Here is a 12,647-nt window from a genome sequence, read left to right as displayed (position 1 = left end):
ATTAGACCCCTCTCCCCAAAGGGGGGGGGGCACCTGCTTTGGGACAAGGGGTGCAAGACTGCTAAGCTTAACACCTCCTAGGGGATAGGGTAAGCAGGATCCCACAGTGGGTGACCCCCCCCTGCCCTTTAGAGGACAAGCAATCTCTAAACAGGGATACACGTTACCCCCCTTTGTCTTAGGAATCTAATCGTTTTGTTGATTATATGGGAGTTAAATTGTATAATAACTTATAACTTCCTACACAAATGGCTGGTATGGTTTCTGATCCTTTTCAGGCACTGTTCGCAACTCAGAACGGAGACTGGGAGATAAACCCACTCCCTCGTTGTGTGGAGGATAAACATCCAATCAGCAGTGAACCTGGAGAGGAGAGAAGAGAAGAGAAGAGAAGACCCGGAGCAGGAGAGGCCACCTCCTGGGAGGTGTGGTACAGAGAAGAGCACGCATCCATCATGGAGGATCAACCGGCGGCCAAGACTGCAGAAGGCAGGGCAAACCTGCTGAGGCCAGGAAAAGATAAGTCTGAGCCAAAAGAATCTCCAATAGTGGAGGATGCCTGTGTGGTGTGTTGAATGAGCAGTGCAATATGGAACCGATGCCAAAGCCTGTCAGGAAGGTGGTGGAAGCTAGTGCCAGCTCCATTAGATGCGGAACACCTAGAGGAAGCTGGAAGGGAGAAACTGTTTTGGCCTACATGAACGCCTGCCTGGTGGAGCATTGCACAGAGATGGGATGTACGAGGTCGCTCCAGGGAGCTGGGAGGAGGGTGGAAAGGCCCAACCGGACCCCGCCGGGGGAGAGGGAGAAGAGTCCCAGACTCCAAGGGCTTGGGGGGGGGGGGGGGGGATTCGGAGGAAGAGGAGGTACCAGACCCCAGGCGAAGGGGTGTGAAGTGGGGGGACCGGGGAGTAGAGAAGGAACCAGATCCAGAGGCAGGGGGTGTTGTTGGGGTGTGAGCCAGACCCTGAGGCATGGGAGACCACACCAGACCCTGAGGTTGGGGGGGATCCTGACCCCGAAGCTGGGGTGGGGTGGGGGGGGAGAAGAAGAACCTGACCCTGTGTGGGGTTGTGCAGGGGGGGGCAGACCCTGATGCAGGGGGGGGGACGGGGGAGTAATTGAACCCCTAGGGAACCAGACCCTAATGGGCAAGGGGGGGTATGAGAAAAACCATACAGCGAGGGTGGAGGAACCAGTGCCTGAGTGGGGTTTGGGGGGTGGGTGACAAAAACCAGGTCCGAAGGCGAGGTGAGAGTAACCCAGACCCCCATGACAGGATGAGAAAAACCCATACTCCCATGGCGAGGTGAGAGAAACCAGACTCCAAGGAGAGGTACAAATCAGGAGGTAGATGGTCCCTGCGGAGGGGGAGGAGAAAGAGAAAGAGAGCTCAATTCAAGTATAAAGCAGGTTACATCAATACCAGAGTTGAAATGAGTGTTGAGGTTTGATTTGTAGTGATATGGAGTGAATGTTTATACTTCGAGTTTCATGATTGAATATGTATTGGTATACAGTGGGCGTTTGTACCGTAACAGTTATTCCCACTCTTTTTACATTTTACTTTTGGCTAGAGTAACATTAACTCTTGATTACATTTTTTAAAAAAAAGATCAAAAACATCAGTTTTTAAGGGGGAGTGCAGCGTATAGCGTGTGATTGTATGCAGTATTAGTGAATGTAGAATGAGTGTTTGCATTATGACTGTTAGTGTAGAAGTGTATGGCATATCACTTTCCATTTACTGCATGTATGCAATAGTTTTCATATGCATAATAGAGCACATATAGGAAATGTGCATCTTCTACATGTACCTGTACATTTTGTATGTGTTCATCGATTCTTAGTGGCTTGTGTTGTGAGAACATGTAGTTTAACTGTGTGCCGTAAGAGTATGCTGTGTAACCACATGTGTCTTAAGTGATGTCGCAAGTGTGTAAGAGAGTGTGTGGTAAGATTGTGTGTGGCTTAGCAATGTGCGTCGTAAAAGCGTGTTTTAAGAGTTTTGCTGTGATTTTTCAGGAGATGTACATTGCGTAATGTACGAACTGTACAACTCATACACCGCTTTGTACAGTTTGTATGAAAGATGTACATGTTGTATCGAAGCTGTTACCAGAGCAATTGCACTTGGGCATGGACACTTCAGATATTCCTGCTGCTGAGCAGGCTAGAGTACCAGCATTGCAGTGGAGGATAGAGAAAAGGTCTTGTATCAAAAATGCAATACACAGTTTATGTTTCTCCGTACATACACTCATTTATGATGACTGTCATACTTACATTGATTCTTAGCATGTGCAATGTACATATTCTAAGTGCTTAGGTACATTTTGTAAAGAAGCTGTTCCCCATGTATAGTAGCATACATGTACATCTTCTACACATACCTGTATATTTTGTATACAAGGTGTGAAGGAATCATGAGTCAGACACAGACAACAGCTTCAAGTTCTTTCAACACAGTTTTATTAACTCAAAAAGGCAGGGTGCAGTAATGCCCAACTTGCCCTATGCTAAGGTGGGGTTTCCCTACTTAAAGAAAACTAACGATGGTCTGCATCAGGAAGTCCAAAGTAAAACCTTGGTTTGTGTCCAAAACCTATACTTGCCCTCACAATCCAACTGCATACAGTGTGTAGGGATGTCAGCATAAAAACGAACAGTGTTTAAAGTAAGGTTCAGAGCTTCTTCTAGCTCTTTGCTTGTGATCAGCTCCCCTTCCCCAAGTCCAAAGTCGCTCATCAAGCACAGGAGTTCCCCTCCCCAACAGTTTGGATGTTACAGCTTTCAAAACACCACAACTTAAAAATCCCACAAAATGGTCTTTGTACAACACAAGCTTCTTTATAGGTGTTTTCAGTGGCTTTTCCAGTCAGGGCCAACTGGTCTAGGCGCAGTTGTCGGACCACAAGGTCAACCCATTACAGGTCATGCAACCGGTACCTCTCCTCGACTGCCTTTCTATTAACATCATTTCACTGCTTCTCCTCAGCAGTGAGGCTTGTCTTAGTCACATGTCACACACTGCTGACACATGTGGCTTGGTTGGCCACCATGCACTTGTTAAGCTTTATTATATTCCATTGGTTCTTGCCAATGCTTGTTTACTTATCCTATACAGTTTCTTTGCAATTTCTTGGTTTTGCCCAATGCTGCATTTCTCATATCATGAATACAACTCTTTGTGCTCTCTTGGCTTTGCTAGCACTTGTTTTCAGTTAATACAGTTCATCGTTTCAATGCAGTTCAAAAACGTCCTCTAAGATTCACAATCTTTCTTTCACTCCTCTCAAGATGAAATGGTGCTCTCAACTTGCTTTCATTTCGTTCGATATTCAAAATTATTTATACTCACTTTAACTGGATTTAACTTGCATAGCAATGCATGTTTTCCATTTGCTTTATGTCCATAGCTTTATTTCTATTACCACCTGCCAGTCCGGTGTTCCCCCTTCCGGTTTCACCCAGTGGTCTGACTCACGGCTTCTTGTGAGGTCCTCCGCTGCCACAGCTTTCTTTCTCTCCATGCGGTACCTCACGTCTTCTCCCAGCGGTCTTCTGTGGCTCACACACATCCAGCAGTGCTTCCTCTGCGACGCAGGACTCACACAACAGTTTCCCTTGGTCTCGCTGGCCGGCCTCCTTACAGCTTGCCACCGGCCTCCAGCCTCCAGCGTCCTGTACCTTCGCTTCCCGCTGCATATGCTCTGCACTTTGACAGGTCTCGAGCGCTCCTCCTGCCACAGCGCCACACTGGAGAGGTCTGCCTGCACCCAGCAATCGTCGGCGTTCGACCACAGCTGAGTCAATTTCATTAAGGATTCCAGCTTTTAAAGCTCCTGCCTCCGTTCTTGGTCCAAAAAGGAGAAGACTGCTCACCATTAAAGCAGTAGTCCTGCTTTGGTCATGTTGTCCTCCTCCTCGTCCCAGTACTTGTCGGGGGTTGATAAGCATTTGTTTTCACAAAGTGAGGATGTATTGTTCTAGTTGTCCTCCCCTTCTTCCCAGTACCCAAATGAGGTTGATATGTGTCTACATTCATTAATTGAGGATGCATTCTACTTTTCCTCTTCGGCCCAGTTGCATACTGGTGGGTTTTGGGGAATACGTTAGGGGAATCACAGGGAAAGGGCTGACAAAAGCCTATGAACGCTTGAAGGATAGAGGGTTTGTTGTGAAAGGGAAATGGGGGATACCATGTCTCTCTCACGCAAGGACGTCCTCTCCCCACTCCGCATGTCTCCTCCACCCAGGTGATCCTCCCTCCGATATCCACCCCCAGGGTCGGGATTCAAAAGCGATGGCCTTTCCCTGGCCACCCGAGAGGAGGCTACAGGGGGAAAATAAGGGAGGACACCCATGGGTTCCTCAGAAGGTGTACATTGATTCTCAGCGTTTGTCTTAATAGTGTGAGTTTTAATACCATTTAGCATAAGTGCCTTTTAAGTGTGTGTGTTTTAAGAGCATGCGTGATAAGAGTGAGGAGCATGTGTGCCATAGGAACGCACATTTTGGGAGCTGTGGCGATACAGAAGGACGGTCTAGTGTGCTATGTTGACTGGAAGTTCTATTCCTATCTAGCCCGCAACACTTGAGGAATGACGGTGACTGGAGGAAATGCGTACAGCAGCGGGAATGACCAATCCACCACGAACGCGTCCCCTAAGGCTCCTCTTGGAGGAAATTCCCTTGAGCAAAATCTATCCCACTTCCGGTTGACACTGGTGGTGAAGAGATCCACTTGTGGGGTACCCCAAAGGGCGATGATCTCCTGAAGGACTTCCTGAGCCAACTCCCACTCGTGAGAGACTGCTCTGCCTGCTCAGAGCATCCGCCGCCGCATTTTCGTCTCCGGCCAGATGAACTGCTGAGATCGAACTTTCCTGCTGGATGGCCCAGACCAGAGCTGCATTGCCTCTCTGCACAACGGGAGTGACCCTACCCCCCCTTTTTTGTTGAAGTAATGCATGGCCACTGTGTTGTCCATCATGATCAGGACACACTTCCCCCGTACAGAGGGCAGAAAAGCCTTCAGGGCTAGCCTGATGGCTCTCAGCTCTAACAGATTGATGTGGAGTCTGGACTCCGACGGAGACCATCGACCGCTGGCGGTCAAGTCGTTGGCATGAGCGCCCCATCCTGTGAGGGAAGCATCACCTCTGGCCATGGTTGCCAAAACGGTTCCCCCTTCATCAGGTTCCCTTCGTTCACCCACTCAAAAGGTCCTGGGAGACCAAGCGTGGGATCTGAACAGGATCTGACATCTTGCAGGAGAACTGCGACCACTGCATCTTGAGGACCCATTGCAGGGATCTCATCCGCAGCCTGGCCTCTGGCACCAGAAAAATGCAGGATGCCACGAGGCCGAGCAACCTTAAAAATTCGAAAGCCGGGAGACTCTGGGCATGTTGAAACTTGTCCACCATCTGCACAATGTGCTGAGCCCTTAACTTGGGAGGCAAACACTTCCCCAAGAACATGTCCAACACAGCCCCGATGTACTGGAGCTGTTGGGAACGTGTCAGGTGCGACTTCTTGAAATTCAGGGAGAAGCCCAGCCTGTGGAGGGTGCGGCAGGTGACACCGAGATGATCCAACACTAGCTCGGGAGAGTGCGCCCGGATCAGCCAGTCGTCCAGGTAGGGGTAGACGTTAATCCCCCCTCACCTGAGATACGCTGCCACCACCAACATGAGCTTGGTGAAGACCACTCGGGGCAGAGGTCAATCCGAACGGCAGGACCCGAAAATTGAAAGTGCGAGTCACCAGCCACACATCTCAGGTACTTCCTGTGCACGGGATGTTTCGGCACATGGAAGTAAGCATGCTTGAGGTACAGAGACACCAACCAATCCTGAAGTTGAAGGGCCTGGAGGACTTGAGAAAGAGTGACCATCTTGAACTTGTCCTTCCTGAGGAGTTTGTTCAACCAACGCAAGTCCATGATGGGTCTCAATCCCCAGTCTTTCTTTGGGATCAAAAAATAAGGGGAATGCCAACCCCCAGTTCCTCTCCACTACAGGCACCAGTTCTATAGCGCCCTTCTCCAGCAGGGACAAGAATTCCTACGCAAGGAGCGGATCCGGAAGCTTCAAAGAGACTTTCCCCAGTGGATTGTCGTGAGGCCGCTGAAGGAAGGGAAGACAGTAGCCGTGGGCTATGGTATCCAACACCCAAGCATCTGAAGTAGTGGCCCACCATTCTTCGAGATGCTGAGACAGCCTGCCCCCAACCGGCGAACAATGGGTCATGGCCTCACGACTGTTTGGAAGCGGCTGCGGCAGTGCCTGAAGGCAAAGAGGCAGCAGCCTGAGCGGCTCTGCACTACGATTTCCCCGACCACCATGGGTACTTTTCTTTACTTTGACTGGCGGCCCCTCTCGTACTACCAAAGGAAGAGTAGTACCGAAAGGAACCTCCCCTCCACTGCTGTCCCCTAGGACGAAAAGGCAGAGGTTGACGCACCGCAGCGCTCAAAGATTTTGTTGCAGCTTTGGAGGTCTGAAACCTCTGAAGGCTCTCGTCAGCCTTGCTGCCAAATAAATGTGCGCCATCAAAGGGCATGTTGAGAAGACGGGCCTGCACATCCGGAGAAAACCCTGACTTCCGCAACCATGCAAATCTGCTCGCAGCCATGGATCGGCTAACACTGTTGGCCGTAGCCAAACCCGACTGAAGGGATTCGCACATGGCATCCTTGCCGTCCTGCATGAGAGCAAGGAACCCATCCCTTTCTTCCCCCCTCGGGAATATGCTCAGCCGCCAACGAAACAATTCCACAGAGTGTGTGAAAACCTTGCCAAGGCACACGGGGAGTTGGCAGATTTCAATGCCATGCTCCCAGCAGAAAATACCTTCCGGGCCCAATCGTCGAAGCGCTTGTCATCCCTATCCGGAGGGATGGTAGGGTACGCCACCTGCCTCGAGGTGGCAGTAGCCGCCTGAACCACCAAACTCTCGGGAGTGGGGGGAGTAGATAAATAGCTGGGGTCGCTAATGGAAGGACGGTATTTCTTAGAGACTTATTCACAGCCGAAGAGATTCCGGAGACTGCCAAGCAGCTGCCACCCTTTTCTGCAAGGTAAGATGAAATAGCAAAACGGGGTCAGAGGACAGACCCTGATCTAAAATGTCCATCAGGTCATCCTGCACAAAGTCTTCAGGAGGACTGGACCAGCCCAGATACTCCGAGACTCTCGTCATGAGCCTCCTGTACGAGGACTATGCATGAGCCCCGGGCTCAGGTCTACCGAATTCTACTTCCGGAGAAGTGTCCAACCCACTGGCATAATGGAGGGTCTGGCGCAACTCCTCCAACTGACTCCAGAAAAAAGTGGAGCAACCTCAAGGTCACCAGGGTCAACCTCAGACCTTTCCTCCTCTTCATAAATATCATCCAGGGGGAGTTGAAACCTAGGCCTGGGGACAGAAGAGGGCCTGGAGGCCAAAACAGGCTGCACAGACTTTCCAGTATCCTTCCTCGGAGGATCCACAATATCTGGGTACTCCAGAGGCAAATTCCGAGAAAATATCCCCAAAGGCACCGACGTTGGGAGGGTCGACAACCTTGACGCTGTGGTCGCCGAGTGCTTCAGCGTCGACACAGGTGCCGACGGTGCCGTGGGATGGTATGAGGGCAAAGCATCGACATCCGAGTCAGACGGACACTGCGCCGACTGAGTCGACATCGAGCCCTCCATAGGTAGCTGCGGTCTTGCTGGGGACGAGGACCAAGACCCAGAGACACGTCTCTTGTGACCTTTCGATTCCTTGTCCATACGAGTCCTTGACGGCTCCCGATGTATGTCGCGTTGCGAACTCGAGCCCGAAGGTGTACGAGCCACGGAACAAGACCGATACAGGCTGGCTTCGTCAGAAGGCGCAACCGGACCAGTGTCCTGGGATTGAAAAATCGCCATCATGGATTTCTTAAACGCCGCCCATTCCTCCGGAGTCGAGGACTACGTAGAGCATGTAACCTTCCTCGAGGCACCATCCTCCGAGGTGGACGCGGGAAGGCGACCGGTGACGGCGCTTCCTCAAGTGCCAGGACGAGGAAGATGAGTGGCGGGAATCACTCCGGGACAGAGATCCCCGGGAATCCTTCAGACGCAGAGAGTCGAGTCGTCGGTAGAAACCCCCTTGGACTTGGAAGTCCGGGACTGAACAGGCTTCAAGCCCCTACCTACCTGGAGCTTCCCCTTCTGCTCCCGCAAGGCCTTTGCAATCAGCGACTGGCATTTCGAGCTGTTGTTGGTGTCGTGCGACTCGCCCAGGCACCACAAACAAATGTGGTGGGGGTCGGTCAGCAACATCTTCGACTTTCAGTCCCGGCAGGTCTTAAAGCCAGACGGCAGCGTCAGAGGGGTCAAAGAGAAAGACATCTTCTGTGAAGAAAACACACGAGGCGTGCCGAGTCTTACGAAGTTAACACGTTCGCGGAAAAAATGGAACCGAGGCTACGGGCGCCGTGCGTCCTATTTATAAATCCAGTGACGTCCTCGACGGGGGCCTTTGAGGGACATGGACCCGACGCAGGACGCTGTCTGCTGAAAAAGTTTCCCAAGTGCACAGCTGTGGACATTACATGTCAAACATGTGCAATGTGTTAAGGAAACAATCAATTTGAAACTGCTTTACAGCTTTCAAAAGTGTGTGGTTGCTCATCTTCAAACTGTTGATAGGGTTTGCAGGCCCCCTCGCCTCCAGTTTCTAAATCCACCCGATTGCATGCCTGGGGAGAAAGCTGGGTTATAATAAAATTGGGGAGTAAGGGCTTGTGCCTCTTGGAATCTTTTTTTTGTTGCAATGCCCAGTCCCAGGTCCTTAATGTTACCCTTGAGGAGGTGAGCAAGTCTCACCACTGTTTCGGTGCTGTGTAGGGGACGAATAGCAAGAAACAGAGAGGGTGTGGAAGTCTAGACTGTTCAATGTCGACCCACTTTGGAGGGGCGTCAGGAGACATCCATGTCAGATGTGACAACTGTGCCGCTGCATAGTACTTGCGCAGGTCCGAAACCCCAAGTCCCCCTAGCCGGGCACCCCCCCCCCATCATCACCCTCCTGGGAATCCTAGCTTTCCTACCCCACCAAATAAACCATAACATTTTCTGTTGAAGGCGATCAAGGGATTTCTGCAGGATCTCTACTGGTATGGACGTACAGAAATGGGGGAAGCAAGTTCATTTTGATGGCTGTGATCCGTCCCACCAAAGAGATTTCCTGAGTCGCCCATCTCTCCAAGTCTGCCTCCAACACTTGGAAAGTTGGCCCCAAAGAATTCTTCCCCCGAAGCAGTAATGAGGACCATTAAATATTCGAGTTATTTCCTATCCCATTGGATTGGGCAAGGTGGTTGTAGAGAGAGAACTTAGTCAGTGGTCAGTGGCACACTCAGTGTCACAGATTTGACATAATTTATTTCAAGACCTGCCGCCTGTCCAAAGGATTTGAATTCCTGAAGGGCGTAATGAAGGAAAGATTGAATGCTGGTCTGTACAAGTAAAACAACATCAGCATCGAGGGATAATTTGTGTTGCGAGTCATGTATTGTGACAGCCTTCGATGGTGGGGTTGTTTTGTATCCTCTGGGCGAGGGGCTCCATGATGAAGGCAAATAGTAGAGGAGAAGAGGACATCCCTGGACGTGTCCCGCATGTAAGGGGTATAGGGGTTGTTTGTTCCCGATTTACCCGCAGTGAGGTGTTAGGCGATATGTAATTGGCAAACATTTTGTGGCAGAGGGGGCCAAATTGGAACGCCTCCATGGTTAATTGCATGAATGCCCAGTCTACCTTGTCAAATGCTTTAGTAGCATCCAGCGCCAAGAGTGCTAGTTTACAGTGTTCAGATGTTACAGTTTCTATCAAATTCAAGGCCCATTGAATATTGTCCCCCGTCCTTCTCCCTAGGACAAATCCGGTTTGATCCGACCATTAGTATAGGGAGTACTGGAGCTAAATGATTGGCCAATACCTTAGAATAGATGTTTGCATCAATATTTAGAAGAGAGATTGGCCTTTAAGAGGCACAATCCTTGGGGTCTTTATCAGCCTTTAGTAGCAGAACGGTTGTAGAAGTCTGCATAGATGGAGTCGTAGATCCCATCTCTCTGAAGGAGTTAAAGAGAGCGGTCAATGGGGATAAGAGTTGGGTTTGGGAGAGTTTATAACATTTTGATGAGAATCCATCAGGGCCTGGGGCCCAAGTTTTGAGAGAACTGATAACAATCTACTTCTTCCATCTGGATTGGGGATTATAAAGCCTTGCTTTCCTCTTGAGAAAGATGTGGTACAGCGGCTTCCATAATATATTGTTTCTGCCCCTGCAAAGAGTGGGGGGATGCAGACAGTTTCAATTACGTGGGACACCACTAACTGTAATTTAGCCTGTTCCTCATACTGTACCACCCCCTGCTGGTCACGTTATACCTCCTTGGACACTCTTACTGACGTCATTCAAAGATGTGCAGAATTATTTCAAAGGGCACGGTTGATTATACGCAATCATATTCAACTCATGGTCTTGAAATAAATCCTTCCAATTGATTTGGGGTTTGTTTTGTATTGGTTCTCAAATAAAATTTTAAAGTGAGCCCCGCCAGTTTAGGGTACTACTGTTTTTTCCTTAGATCTTGGTGGTTCTGTCCTGTACAAAATGTGGGAACGTACATGCCATTTCTGTTGGAATATGTGACATCATGAGAAATGCCTGGTGGTGGCCACATTCTAATTTTTTTATGGTGGTGAATGAGTTATGACTGCTATAGAAACTATAACCTCTGCCCACATAGGGAAAGGGCTAGACGGAGACAGAAAAGCTACCCTGGTAGGTGTCTAAAGAAATTAAAAAATCATTGTGGTGGGAGCTCACTTGGAGGTTGAAAGGAACAAAGACCTTCCCTAGCTGGGAACCTGAATCGGGTTGCATATACTTATTTGTATAATACAAAGTTAAAAGTATTAGCCACTGTCGTGAGGTTCTTTGAGCAAAGTGTCAGTTTTACAACACTTTTTAACTATGACTGGACAGATTATCTTTTGTATTATCAAACATTTCACAACCATTCATACTCAGTTACCAGACTTTTGCTTATAATTAGAGCCTTGATCGCCAAATAAAATGGAGCATGAAACATATTGGCTGGAGAACATGGTAAGGCACAAAGACGACTTCCAAATTACAGATGACAAATGCAATTTTAACATGGACAAGCAGTAACTGTACTTAGCCCAGAGCAGGGGCTTCAGCAATGCCCCTGGCAGCACTGCACACACCGAGATTCCCCTCTCCCCCCCCTCCCACTCCCTCTCCCCTCTCCAATCAAATTCAAAATCCTCTGTCAATGGAGCATTAGATACTGACACATACTGTCCTTATCAAACAGAAAAAGCTTAAAAACATCAAAGTGTTGAAAGCCATCAAGGCATTATCAAACAAATTCAGCTGTCGTGGAGGACCATGCCTTGAAACGATGAGCATATTTTGCAGTGCTACTAACTATTACAGTACAAACCTAGCACAATATAATTTCTTAATGCATTTACTCTTAGAACAGTGTGATTACAACATGTAAACAGCTTACAATAACTACTTGGCAAATGTCACATCTGAAAACAAAGAATCTTTTTTGTTTTTTCACACAATATACACTCTTCCCAATGGATAAGCAACACACACAGCAGGCCATGAAATCCAATACAATTACTCTTTTATGGTGGAAATGGTACAGCAATCCCACTAATCTTCTGGCACATCACTTACTTAACATTAGGGCACTCATCGCACACCACTTCCTGCGTCATCTGGAAGCGTCCAGGCCCGAGTTGTGTAGTCCTCATCTCCTGACGACAGTTACACTTCCGTTTCCCTGGTGCCTGCCGTGCCACTGGCTTGTTTCTTATCACCTGTAAATGGGCAAAACAGACACCCAAGTTAAATTATGGAAAATTGTCATGTCTACGGCGGTTTACAGTTAAGACTAAAACAATTGATACAACAGAAGACTGCCCCTGGTATGAGGATCTGCTTGAAGCCCAAAGCCAAGTGCAACTCTTGGTACGACTCAGACCTTGTAGCCCTTAAAAGCAAGTGCAGGGTGGCTGAGAGGAAATGGCATGCTTCCTGTGCATCCTCTGACAAACTGGCCTGCTGTCTGCTCCAAAGGCAATACTGAGTCTCTGTCATCACCAAGAGGAGAGCCCTCATCCAAGCCTGCGTCTCTGCGGCATCCAACAACTCAGACAAACGCTTTAAAACCTGCAAGGAGCTGGCCAATACTGTTGCAGTCTCTACCTCTCCTGTCCCCTCACAGGCCCTCTGCATGGCCCTGGCTTCTCATTTCATCTCTAAAACTCAGGGCATCCTGTCCGGTCTCTCTTCCTCTCCTCCTCCTCCCTGTACTTCCCCCGCTCTTCCTCTGGCCCTTCGTGGCTGCCTCCCCTCCCTCCTTCTCTGCCTTCCCCCTCTTCTCCCCAGATGAGGTTTCTAGACAAGTATGATCTATGAAAGTCTTGTCAAAACATGTTCTCCCCTGTTCCTCTAAAACCATCAATGACCACACTGACACCCTGGCTCCTCCTTTGGCCGACTTCTGCAACCATTCCTTAGCCACTGGAGTCTTCCCTTCGCCCCCTGAAGCA

At 49.2% G+C, this 12,647-nt stretch overlaps 1 protein-coding gene across 1 annotated transcript in view; it reads right to left on the bottom strand.

Moving 5' to 3' along the window:
* The window catches only part of DNAJB11 (DnaJ heat shock protein family (Hsp40) member B11), a 196,327-nt gene that overhangs the window by 90,068 nt on the left and 93,612 nt on the right, over positions 1-12,647 (bottom strand). Inside the window, exon 5 of the mRNA XM_069615766.1 lies at positions 11,770-11,912. Coding sequence (XP_069471867.1) covers positions 11,770-11,912 — 143 coding nt within the window. The remainder of the gene's footprint in view (positions 1-11,769; positions 11,913-12,647) is intronic.

The sequence above is a fragment of the Ambystoma mexicanum genome, chromosome 9 (assembly GCF_040938575.1).
Source record: "Ambystoma mexicanum isolate Mex_15411 chromosome 9, UKY_AmexF1_1, whole genome shotgun sequence".
In the NCBI taxonomy this organism is placed as follows: domain Eukaryota; kingdom Metazoa; phylum Chordata; class Amphibia; order Caudata; family Ambystomatidae; genus Ambystoma; species Ambystoma mexicanum.
The sequence above is the reverse complement of the archived record's forward strand: the minus strand, read 5'-3'. Positions and strand labels throughout refer to the sequence as shown.